General features: G+C 42.3%; 1 protein-coding gene across 3 annotated transcripts in view; it reads left to right on the forward strand.

The window, feature by feature from the left end:
- NDP (norrin cystine knot growth factor NDP) overlaps positions 1 to 12,600 on the forward strand; it is a 50,438-nt gene extending 37,838 nt beyond the window's left edge. For all 3 annotated transcript variants that reach the window (XM_053308715.1, XM_053308713.1, XM_053308714.1), the window contains 2 exons: positions 1,863 to 2,218; positions 11,729 to 12,600. In XM_053308715.1, the coding sequence (XP_053164690.1) occupies positions 2,042 to 2,218; positions 11,729 to 11,956 (405 nt within the window). In that variant the 5' untranslated portion in view covers positions 1,863 to 2,041 and the 3' untranslated portion in view covers positions 11,957 to 12,600. The remainder of the gene's footprint in view (positions 1 to 1,862; positions 2,219 to 11,728) is intronic.
- The last annotated feature ends 236 nt before the right edge of the window (positions 12,601 to 12,836 follow it).

A 12,836-nucleotide genomic window follows, 5' to 3' on the forward strand; every position in this document is an offset into this window, starting at 1 on the left:
AACTAGCCTGTAATTTCCTGGATCACCCCTGGATCCCTTTCTGAAAATTGATGTTACATTTGCTAGCTTCCAGTCCTCTGGTACAGAGCCCGATTGCAGGGATAAGTTATATATTTTAGCAAGGAGGTCAGCAATTTCATATTTGAGTTCTTTGAGGACTCTTGGATGGATGCCATCCAGCCCTGGCGATTTGTTAGTTTTCAGTTTTTCCAGATAGTTTAGAACATCATATCTTGTCACTTCTATCTGACTCAGTTCTTTAGCCTCCAATGCGGCAGTTGAGCTGGGAAGCGGCCCTCTGCATCCACAAATAATAAACTTACTGGGGAAAACTTTTTTATATTGCTTGGTTGTAGTAGGAGAAATGACAGGTCTTGTACACTAATGGAAAATGAGATTGATAGTAAGTGAAGTAGTTGAGTTGAAGCTGCAAGATTAGAGCTTGTGCTATTTTATCAAGTGCTGCATGCATCACAGAAATAATGCAAAATACATCTTAGTAGATAAACATAACATGGGGCAGGAAATTTATTCTCTCAGCATTAAGAGCTTCAGATTTGCAAACACCTATTGTGATTACCAGGAGTCTTGTAGTGATTTTAAAACAAGTTTCTAGCCCTCATCATTTCATAAAATGTTACTAGTACGGCAATGTGCAATTGTCTCCTTGTTGGATTTAAAGCAGCTTGATGTGGTTTTTGTTGGAGCTAGGATCCTGGCAGCATGAGCTCTCAGCTGCAATGTCTCATATTTGACCACAGGGATGGAGATTAGGGTCATGAATAAAAGTGCTGGACTTCTCTCTTTGTTCTTCCAGTGTTAGTCTACATTTTGTCTTTCCAGAGATGGTTATTTGTTTTGGTCTCTCCCTTCAGCCATGAGCTACAGCTGAAATTAAGCTGCATCCTTTTTCACATTTGTTTGTAACCTTTTCTTTAAATAAGTCCTTGGAGTTCTTCAATACTAAAGACCTCTTGCTTTGCTGCTTTCTCACCAAGCTGGTTTTACTTTGCTATTTGGGGACTGAACTGCCAGTTTTCCCCTACAGTTTTTAGAGTTATTTGTGGGAACCTCCTGGGTTTAGTGTTTAGGCTTGATGTGAGAAAATGAATGTTTGCATATATTTGAATAAGTTAACATAAATAACCAGGGGATGTCACTTCTCTGAGACAGGGGGAAATGAACCTTATCTTCATATGATAATATAAGCTGAACTCATCCAGCTGTCATTTCAGACCAGAATTCTTAAAATGCCATCTCTTATGAAGGAAGAGATTTTACTTTTTCTCTGACCTTTTTGTTGGTGTATGTAAAAGCTGTATTTCCCCCACTTTGTACTATTTCTATCCCCCCATAAATTTCACAGGGCACATCCTTAGCCCACTGTAAAAGCACGTGTATGGTATGCACAGTCACTGATTACTCATAATGCCTAGGCAGATAACTATGAAAAATGATGAGCTCAATGATTTCATTTTCACTTCTTAGCTGAACCAAAAATTACATCTTAATGTAACAGTAACTAAATTTAGTGACTTGGAACAAACCTTTCAGTTTTTGTGTGTGAATATGCAGTCCTTCTAATTTTCAGAATTCTTCAGGTACATTAATTCATTCATACTGGACTGAACCCATTGGAGCTCATGTAGAAAATGTTACTTGCAATATAAAAACTAAGTATCCACATTATTAAAATGTTGAAAGAAGAGGCTTTAAAGTAGCAAGACTTTGACCTCCTCTTGTAGCGTAGGGATGATTTGTTGGCCAACACTGGTTCTTTGAGTCTTATTATTATTTATGCCTGTTTTCCTCTAGAAGTAATTTTTTGTTCAGGATGATAATTTATTTATTTTTTCTTCCAGCCATGCAAGATACGTTTTGATGGATTATAACCTCAGCAAATGCATAACCCCAAACCAGCAATGACAACTCAGAGACTTAAAAGAGATCTTTCACTTTCCTCAAAAGGGATTGGGCTTTATTCTTTAGAGTGCTTTTGATACTCTACCTCCCTCTACTGTTACTCCTGAGAAGTTCTCCAATGATGGGAAATCATGTACTAGCAGCTTCAATTTCCATGCTGTCCCTTCTGGCAATCATGGGAGACACAGACAGTAAAACGGACAGTACCTTCATGATTGACTCAGACCCAGGCCGTTGTATGAGGCATCATTACGTTGATTCCATCAGCCACCCTTTGTACAAGTGTAGTTCAAAGGTAAGTACCACTAAGAACTCTTGGTCTTTGTTACATCCATGCAAACACCATAAAACACACATATGGACATGGACAACATATTTCTGTGAAACTGAATCAAGGAACAGTTTGACATTGGAAGCTACATTCTTTCTTACCAACCCTAGGTGGTCATCAGAGATTTACCTCAGGGTAAATCCTTCAAAGATTTCAACTTGCATGTTTTAAAATGAAATACTTGGAGCTGATTCTAGTACTGATCTTAAACATGTCAGCACCTCAAGTGAAAAATAAAAAAATGAAGCTTCTCCAAAACAGAAGAGTTGGGATCCAAAGAGGTATCTTTACCCAGTAATAGTCTTGACTTTCCCCCTCTGAACAACATATCACAAGCTGCTTTGAAAATCTGTTCAGTTTGGAAAGCAACATACCATGTAGCATGAGAAGAGATGCTATTCAAGAAATAGCATTTTGAATACAAAGAGCCAATTCAGTCAATAGTGTGCTGGCTCACATGATTAAAAAGGGGACATGCGTGTTTGTCATGATGTCTTCCATGGACATTCAGACACTTTCCCAGCATATCTCTATTGTGTGTGTGTGTTTGTTGGGGGGAGGGGGCTTTTCCTCCCTATGGGTGCTCAACATGCTCTCTAAATACTAGAGTGTGTAGAACAGACATTTGGGTGCATCCTCAATGCATTCCCTTTCTAAATATGTGGATTGGTAAGGTTTGAACAGACTCAAAGCCAAAGCTCCTATGAGTGTGAGGAACCAGTGTTACAGTTCTTTGAATCTGAACTTTGGAGTTTTGAGAGACAGGACAATGGTGACCCTTTCTGGAATCTGCTGCCAGAAATAACTGCCTCATATTATTCATGATAATGCCAGCTCTGTCTGGTTCACACAGTATAATTCTTAGTCCCCCAGGTACAAGCTTTCATGAAGAAATTGCTGAATTGGCCAATCCCAAATACAGTTAGCTGCACTTCTTTGATTGTGGTGGCATTTTTTCCAACCACTACGATCACAGAAATTTCTGCTGACATATCTTTGGTCTGCAGCTCATATATTAAGTTTCTCCACATGAGCACATTCCCGTAGAAGGCTGGAACTGCATCACGGATACAAAATAGATTGTGTGAATTGGCACTTGGCCTTCATGGTCGCAGAGATGCATTTGAAAATGTGACAGAAAAAAAGAAAAGGAAAAGAAAGAACCTCAAAGGGTTACCTTTTAAAATGTAAAAGTCCAATTTTTTCTTTACAAAATGCTAACATGTCTGCCAGCTGCAACCAGATACCTGTCAGATTATAATCTTTACATTAGCCACACTCTTTCAGATTATAGTTTTCAGAGTACTGAATGAGGTGCTTGCCTCTGTGTGCACTAAAAAGACATGGGGTGTGTGTGTGTTTGTTTTTATGTTGAATTCTTCTGATTGAGTTGTGCATTCAGGATTGCAGCCCTCATTGAGTGAGGTGACTTTAAAGTATCTATTCTTTTCTCCCCTCATCCATATAATTTCATATGCAATGGAGTTTCTCAGATGTCTCATATTGTGAAATAATTAAACAAAAATTTAATGGCCATCTAGATGGAGCCATAACTAACTTTCCTTGGTAAGTGAGGCTGCCATATTTCTAGGTGAGGTTTCAAAGAAATGAGTGTAAAAAACCACAATTTCCCCCTCTAACCATCAGAAACTTTATAAGCCTCTCAGCAAGCCCAAGAATTTGTGTGTGTTTTAGCGTCTATGAATTATTGGCACTAGAAACACAGAACTTGAATAAAACAGTTATTGTGAAGTTTAGAAACTTGCACCCACCCAGTGCTGGCTCATCACAATTCACTGCTAGTGGCAAAAACAAGCTGTCCTGTCCCCATTACTGCCCCCACTCTTGGGTGGGAGCCAGTGCCGATGCCACCCCAGCCTCTTGCTGGCCCCACCTTGCCTCCCTTTCATAGGTGCCACCCTCTTTCTCCTTGACAGAAGCCTCACTGGCTGGGGCATGTCCTGTGGGGGGCAGCATTGAGCTTGCTTTTGGTGGTGGCATTTGTCTGGGCGCTCGCTGGCTGTCTCCCCTTCCCTGCAGCACAGTACCGCAAAGTGCTGAAGGGAAGGGGAGGCAGAGAAAGAGAGGCCCCAAAGCAAGCTGCAGGCTGTGTCCTGTGGAGTATGCCCCAACCACTGAAGCTGGTGGCAAAGAGAAAGAGGGTGGCACCTCTGAGCAAGGGAGCTGAGGGCAGGGCTGCCCGAGGTGTATGGAGGTGGTGGAGGCAGTGGCGGGCTGGCAGGTTCCTGCTGGGGGACAGTGGGGTCGCATTCTGTTGCATGCTGCCAAAAAGAGGCCTCCAGAAGTGCCTCTTGAGGCATCAGCCTCTGTTTGCCTTATGGGGAGTCACCCCTGCACCTACCATATGAATAACTTCCTTAAATAAACAACCTAAATTCCCCCCTCACCCCTTTTAAGTGCCTTGTCACGCTCACAGTCACAGTAACTTAATGGGCTCTCCCCCTGCACCCAGGGTCACTTAAATCTAAAAGTGATAATGATCTTGAAACATCCACAATAATCCCCTTGGGAAACTGGTAGATTTGGATGAGTCAGGTGGGTGGTATTTGATGTTACCATCACTTTGGGAGGGCACAGCCACCACTGATTCTTTTTATCTAGGAATATTCCTGTTCTAAAAAGAAGCTCTCATTAAGATCACACATATAGTATTTCAAACAATTCTTAAGTGGAGTGAGTCATTGTTCCAAGTGGCACCCACTGGCCCCAGCCTGAGTGTGGCCCCACATCTTGAACTCATGTTTAGCACAGTTGTTGGTTCCTATCAATTTGTGTGTCCTTTAAAGACAGAAAATGGTTATATTTAAATTCATAAGAAGGTAATCATCCGATGATACAAGAAAAACACCCACGCAAAGAAGCTAGAAAATCCATCAGAAACATGTATTTCCTTACTTGAAAAGCCTTTTTTTGGGGGGGGGGGACACATTCAAAAGTTTAAAATGAACATGTGGGGATTGGAGTGGAGAAAGTGACACCAGGGCAGCAGGCCCCTTCCCTGACCTATATACATTCAGAAGAAAATGTGTAGAGCACCACTTTGCATATATCAGTATGTATGGAGAAAGCTATCCATGTGTACAGCAGGGTTGTCAACTCTGACTGAACCTATTTCTGGATTGTTCCCAGATGGCAAGTTTACTTTGAAGTACCCCAGGAGTGGTGTGTGTGTGTTTGCACATTGGGGGGATTTACCTCAAAGCCCCTGTGAGATACCGAGGTGCACTCCATACACGGTTCAGGTTTTCCCCTGAACACTGGAGTTCAGGGAATTAATTAGCCCGAATTATGCCTGTGCTAAAAAGTTCCTCTTTTTTTTTGCACCTTTTGGGGCTACTTCGAAGAACCCCAATGTTTCTTCTGAGATGTATGGAGAAGCCATAGTAATAGAGTGACTGTTCCTAAAGCCTCGGTGGTTTTTTGAGGGATGGGGTTTTTTTTTTGCATTTTTTTTTAAAAAAATTCTGAGTGATCTTGTACCCAGCAGGACCACCAGCTTTGCCGAGTCAGTGGTCTTGAGGATGTCAAGACTGAAAAAGGAAAGAAAGAGAAATTAAAAAAGGATCTGCCCATCCGCTTGCCTGCTTCTCCGCCAGCCCAGCTGGCTTGGCTGCTCTCCCCACATCCTCTGCAGCTGCTTTATCTCCAGGAGGGAGGGTGGGTGGGGCAGGGAGGGATGGAAGGAGGCCACCTTCCTTGGTTGGGGCCTGGGCCAACTCCGGTCTGCCCTCTTTGTCAGCAGGAGCCAGCCGGGCTGTGGAGGAACCCTCCCTCCAAGTCAGGACACTGCGGGTGCCGGCGGGGAAGCAGCGAGGCACTGGCTGAGCGAGCGCCGCCAATCAAGCGGCCAGGCAGGCTGCCTCCCAGGAGCTGGGTGATCTTGCAGAACACCCTGGTCTTGGGGAAGTCAAAACAGAAAATTTAAAAAGTGAAATAAAAAAGGAGCCATCGACACCAATGCAGAGTCAAAAGACTGAGGAGAAGAGTGCCATTTTTAATGCAGGCTTTATGTAAAGGGGGGAGGGTTTCTGTGTTGGTGCTGATGTTGCATGTTGGCGGTGCCATTGCAAGTCAGCAGTCTTGCAAAAGCCCCCATGAAAACAAGTTTTTAAAAATTTAAAAATAAATGTTTTTACTCATTAAAATGAATGTTTTTAGAAGCGCACACCACGCATGGGAGGTGGGGGGGGGGGAGGCGTGGCATCCCTCCTACTCTAGAAAACCATTGGCCAGAATGGACCTGAGAAAGACCTGGGAACCAGCGGTATGAACCATCCATGGAAAAAATTCAAAAGGAACAGAGGGACACCGCATCAAAGCAGCCCTGTGCGAAGGCCCCCAGAATTGTTATTATTTCAGCTTCAGGCTGCAGCTTCTATGTGACTGATGATTAGTCACATAATCTTGCGATTAGGCCTGCCATCTGGAAAAGGCCCTGGAGATGTCGTTTCTTCCAATATTTTTTCCAATACTTCTCATAATATCAAGCCATTAAAATCCCCAGGAATGCCTTCAATAACCACCAAAAGCCTTTCCAGACAGGGCTTTCAGCTCTCGGCGTACCAACGAGCAAAGTCACAAATTAAAACTTGCAGCATTAGGGAAGCAGCCTCTCCCCTCTCTTCTCCGAGTTTTCTTTTGTGTACATTCACACACCTTACTTCCGGGTTTTGCTTGTGGCCAAAGGCTTCCTAGAGGAAGCGGGACAGTACACCTCCATTTTTTCCACAGGTTTAGTAATTAAAACACCCTCTGTTGAAGTACACACACACACACACACACACACATCCGAAGCATGTGTCAGTCCTCCTGCAGTGTGGTTTCTGCTTTTGCAGCCCCCTTCCCAGCTTGGATTGCATGTCCATTTTCTGCAAGGAAAGCCCTCTTCAACTCCTCTCTCCTCCCTGGATCGCCCCTCTTCAAAAACTTTCAAAGAGCAAAAGGTAACTATGCTGCCTGAAAACTGATTTTCCCACTTTTTGCCTCTGGACTGAAGGCAAGGCAGCTTCCAATGAGCATTTGACTTGCTCTTATCATGTTAATGTGAAGACTTTACACCAGCGCTTTGCTGCAGTTATCCAGAATACTCTACTAAAATACAGGATTTTAAAAACTCGGACATGAATCAGGATGAGGTGAAACTCAGAAGGGAAAGCCCAAATTCCTTGTGACATGTTACCGAAGATCTCACATCAGCCAGGGGTAAATCTGGCTGATGTCTGAATGCACACACTCCCTTCCGGCAGAGATGCAAAGTAAAATCCTTGTCTGGAAAGGCTCCTGGAGATTGATGTCGATTCCCAGAGACTCTGGACCAAAGCTATAGGGCTGGCCATCCTAATACCTTGTGGGGATCGACACACATTTCAGTGAACACACATACCTCAAGGAGGAGCCTGTTACCACAATGCTTCTTCTCCCATGTGTGTTCATCGTAGCCCTTTCGAATGACAAAAAGGCTGATCTCTTCTTGCCTTTCAGTTTCTTTTGTTCAGCGCTTTCTCACATTCACTCCAAAGCCAATGCTTATGAGATGCCATATTCTCATGTATCCAGTCTCAGTCTTACAGATTAAAGGCATTTGTTTCCCACAAAGCACTTTACCATCCTAGTATCTGAAGTGAAAATAACAAAACACCCTGAGCCAATCTAGAAGCTGTTGCACCTCATCCAAATAACATCTTATATGTATATTCTTGAAAGTAGGATATATTTGGTAACCATGAAGTAATTTGCTGTACCAGAGGGGTTTGTAAACCTAGAACTTGGTAGCCATGGATGCAGTGTAAAGTTTTGGTGATGGGGAGATCTTAGTGGAGGTGAGAACAAAATGCACATAAGATCTCTGGGATATATTTGAGATTAAACTGTAAAAATGCAATGCATTTTGAGTGCCTTCACTGTAGTTATTTTTTATACCTCATAAGAAGAAGACATATAGGTGTTACTGAGCAATAATCACATGGGGACTGAAACATGGGAGAGACCATCCCTTTCCTAAATGGCATCTCTGTTGGTAGTCAAATCAAGGGGAAAATATGCCACTTGCATTTTATCATGCGATGTGAGTTTTAGACACATCCCAACATGTCCCTCATTGATGACTGCTTCAGACCTAGTTTTGCTTTGAGCCAAATGCAGTAAATGTGGTTTACATATGGTTCCAAGTGATTTTTGGCCAACCTTTCATTTTCATTTAGAAACATGAGGAAATGCCAAAAAAAGTGTTTTTGTTTGAAATGTTATGCTTGGAAAATTTCAATATGGTCTAACAGCAGCTGTGGAGTTTGCTGTGTACTGTTATAAGGAAGGAGAAACGTGTGTTGAGAGAAAACCCTCAGTTGCAGCTCTCAAACCTGCTGCTGTTGCTGACCATTTTCTCCATGCCTAAGTTATATCTGCAAAAGCTAGCTCAAGAATCTGGACCCTTTTGGCTGCAAAAATAATTAATCTTTTCAGTTGTCCAAAAAGTGAAGAGAAAACAGCATACAATTTATACTACCTTTACATTAAGGAAGACATTTGCTGTCTAGAGGTGGCAGATTATGTTCCTCCTTGTATATTCTAGCTTTCAGAGGGCCTCAGCAAACTGTCCACAATGGTGGTGCCAAGAAGATAGTCCTTGACGACTTCCATACTAGAAACCTTTAGCACTACTGAGGCACTGGGCAGGTTCAGACATAATGCAGAACTCTGGTTTATTTACTCTAGATGTGGCTGGTTTGTATGTCTGACTGCACCAATCAACAAACTGTTTATTTCAGTTAGTCAAACCACAGTCTGAACCCATGGTTTGATGTTGGTTTGTCTCAAGCATGATGCCTGGAACCCACAATTATGGGTTAATCTTGGTTTGTTCCAGTAGCTCCACCCTTATAGGGCTCTCACATGGCAAGCCTAGATCATGGAAGGTAAGCGGAAGATTGGGTGATCATCTGTTGTGCCAATCCAGGTTTGTTAACTTACTCATGTAGCTCAGTGAGGTCTCATTCCCCATTGTTTCTAATGGGAAAGTTTGTCTGTTTGGTGGGCAGGGAGTAATGAATTTTTATGGGGCGGGTTGGATTTTTTTTTTGGTGGTCTGGGTGAGTTCTGGAACCTACCTGCAAAAATAGTCTGTCTATTGTGGTTCAGTCTGAGAGTTTCATGACAGTGAGTGAGTGAGACCAAAGCAGCTTTATATTATAGACAGAGGATGACATGAGAAACATTGCTCAAAGTAATCCCATTGAAATTAAAAGGTCAAATTTGAAATGAAAAGGACAAGTTAGGCATTGAATATTTTCCCCCATAATGCCAGTTTCCCGTCAGACCGATGGTCCGCATGGCAATGGATACTGGACCCAAGTAATCAACCTCAGTCATTTAGCATGATTATTTAATGTATTTTCATACAATGACATATTCTTATAAAGCTACCATATAACATTTGATTAAAATTAGAACTTGGGAAAAGCTGGAAGGGCTGTCCTTGAATCAGTAAAGCTACAGGGGAAACCTTCCCACAAAAACCTCCAGAATATGCTAACTGTTTATTAGGGAATCAAATTCCCCATGTATTTGAGAGAGCTATTTAGTAGGGCAGAATCCATCAAATTCCATATCAGTATAGCATTTGCACTTCTTCAGTTTCAGCTGATGCCCTCCATAATCTTGGATGGTTTATAGAGAACTATCATCTGCGACACTAGATGTGAAGAAATTGTGGAAGACAATGTGCCTTGCTATTTGCTGTATCGGCTTCTGTGCAAGGATATAAGATTCAAATACTTAGGCCAGGGGTGGCCAACCAGCACCTCTCAGCTACTGCTGGACTAGAACTCCTTTTATCCTCAGCCACAAATTCCAGCTAGGGACAATGGAAGTGATAGTCCAATGACAGTGGGAGGGCCTCAGGCTGGCCACCAGTGACTTAGAACATCTGTTTTGATCCAGCCAACACAAAAATCAACTTTTTATTAGCAAATAGTGATAGAAAAGTTGTTGAAAAGGCTGACTCCTTTGCTTTCCAGAGTTTTAGCTGGTTCAGTAGGTTGTTATTATGATAAGTGAAATTTCTGCACGAAATTTGTTTCTGTAATTTTATCTCATTTTATTATAGCCTTTGAACTGAACAAACACACACTACTTCTACTGCTACTATGGCAGGGCTGCTCAACTTTGGCCCTCCTGCAGATGTTGGCCTACAACTCCCATAATCCCTAGCTACTGGCCACTGTGGCTGAGAATTGTGGGAGTTGTAGTCCAAAAACCTCTGGAGCACCTAAGTTGAGCAGGCCTGTACTATGGTAACTATGAGTTTAGGAATAAGAGGGGGACATGTAGACAAAGGGTATCTGGTTCAGGGCTTGTCTCAAGGGTTGGCCAGTTGGGGCACTGCTGAGAGCCATAAAAAGATCTGATTGAAAAAAGGTGGTGTCCACCTCGCAACTGCCCAAAAGCACTCCAAGCTGCCCCCTCTGTCATTGCCACCAAGGTAAGCCTCCCTTAAATCCTGGTGGGGACATCCTTCAAGAGCAGCAGTGGACTAGAGCACTCACTCTGTGAGAGCCACACTGCTGGCAACTGCCATCTTTCACTTGCATTATTATTGTACTATGTCATCATATTATTGCAAATTATTTAAGTGATTATCTCCATTACACTATCTAGTATACAATAAATAGCTGTTGTGACCAATTTAGTGGAGAAGCAAAGTTTCTAAAGTAAAAGCTAGCTGGACTTGGAGAAAAAACACTGACTGACATCCCGACTAATGTTACACGAGTGCAAGGATGTTACACTAGCTTATTCAGCTATTCATGTTAAAGCCATTTGTACAAGTGACATCAAACCAGTTGTTGCATTTCCCATGTCTATAAGTCAAACGAAGAAGCTGTATCAACTAGAACATACATTCAGTTTTAGAATAACTATTATCTCTCCTTTTTATAATATATTATCAACATTCAGAAGTTAACATGACAGCCTAAATGGGTCTTTTATTATTACTTGTAGCGGGGGGAAAGAGGATAGGTTTTGGTGGGGCAGGATGTAGATGGTTGGATAGCAATATAAATATGTGAGCTGTCGAAATAAAACCATCTGGGATGATCATGTTTGCATCCTCTTTTATGTTCTGCAATATTCCCAGTGGGGCTTAAGGTCTTAGTGGCTTTTCGAACTTAGCTCTGCTTCTCAATAATAGACCAACTTCCACCACCACCCCAAATAAGCAAACATACTTGCGTTATTTATACAGATTGCAGAATTCAGCTTTCTTGGTGCAGACTTTAGGTTATCTCAACACTTAAATTGTATTTATATATATATATATATATATAGAGAGAGAGAGAGAGAGAGAGAGAGGATACATAACCAACCAGATATTTACAAATGCATATTTTGCTGGTATCATAAATCTGCTGAGATCTAGGGCTCCATGTCCTGATTATTTTGTCTCTCACTTTGCAGATGGTGCTGCTGGCTCGCTGTGAGGGACGCTGCAGTCAGACATCACGCTCTGAACCAATGGTGTCATTCAGTACAGTCCTGAAACAGCCTTTTCGCTCTACCTGCCATTGCTGCCGGCCACAGACTTCCAAGCTGAAGGCCATGCGGCTGCGCTGCTCAGGCGGCATGAGGCTCACTGCCACCTACCGCTACATCCTCTCCTGCCACTGTGAAGAGTGCAACTCCTAGGGGCAAAACTGGTGCAGCAGAAAGTGAGGGAGGGACAGAAGCTCTGCTGCAGGGCTCCCAGAAGCAACCACAGCCAAGGGTTGCCTCTTCACCAGTATGCTCCTGCAGTACTGACACAGCGATGGATAATTAATAGGATTTTCTTTCAGAGCAGCAGAGAGTGTACCATGACGAGGCTCCAGAATGTGCCAAAACATGAAACAGACATCAGAATGTATATCCTCCATGCTGAAGATGAAAACTCTTGGTGGAGGGGGCTAGTTTTCAGAAACGCATTTTTATTGGGAAAATACTTCTTGGTAGTTTTTCTGGCTCAGAAGTTCTTTAATCCCAATTAAGGGACGATGAAGAATTATGGCTCTTGGTTTGAGTATCCTGGCAGGTGAAGTAAAAAAGTAAAGACATATAGACACTGTACAATGGATATTATTATGTGGAAAATGTTTTATTCTAGAAGAAGAGAAAAGCGCTGTCCCTGTATACAGAAGCCTATTGTATCATTTAAGCACCCCCATTAGTTTATGTTGGCTTTGAAAATGGACTGTGTTGATCATAAGAATTATATTTTATCTGGTCTGGCAACCAAGTGCTAGACAATTTATTGTGATTTAGGTGCAGTTACAAAATAAAGAACAGAAAATTTATGGATCTACTAATGCAGCTCCTACAATGTTGGGAAGGGACATTTGCAGTAAAGGGCTGAAGCTTAAAAACAACTTTTTCAGCTAGGCCTCTTCCTTAAGCTTTCTTGGTCAGTTCTAGCAAACATAATATGTACCCTTTTAAGGTTCAAGAATTGCAAGTTCTTGATTCATAGTTTAAAACACAGGCTTTTCTAAGGCTGAATGAATACATGTGTATGTAGGGGGAGAATGACAGT

Source organism: Hemicordylus capensis, chromosome 3 (assembly GCF_027244095.1).
Source record: "Hemicordylus capensis ecotype Gifberg chromosome 3, rHemCap1.1.pri, whole genome shotgun sequence".
NCBI classification, from domain to species: domain Eukaryota; kingdom Metazoa; phylum Chordata; class Lepidosauria; order Squamata; family Cordylidae; genus Hemicordylus; species Hemicordylus capensis.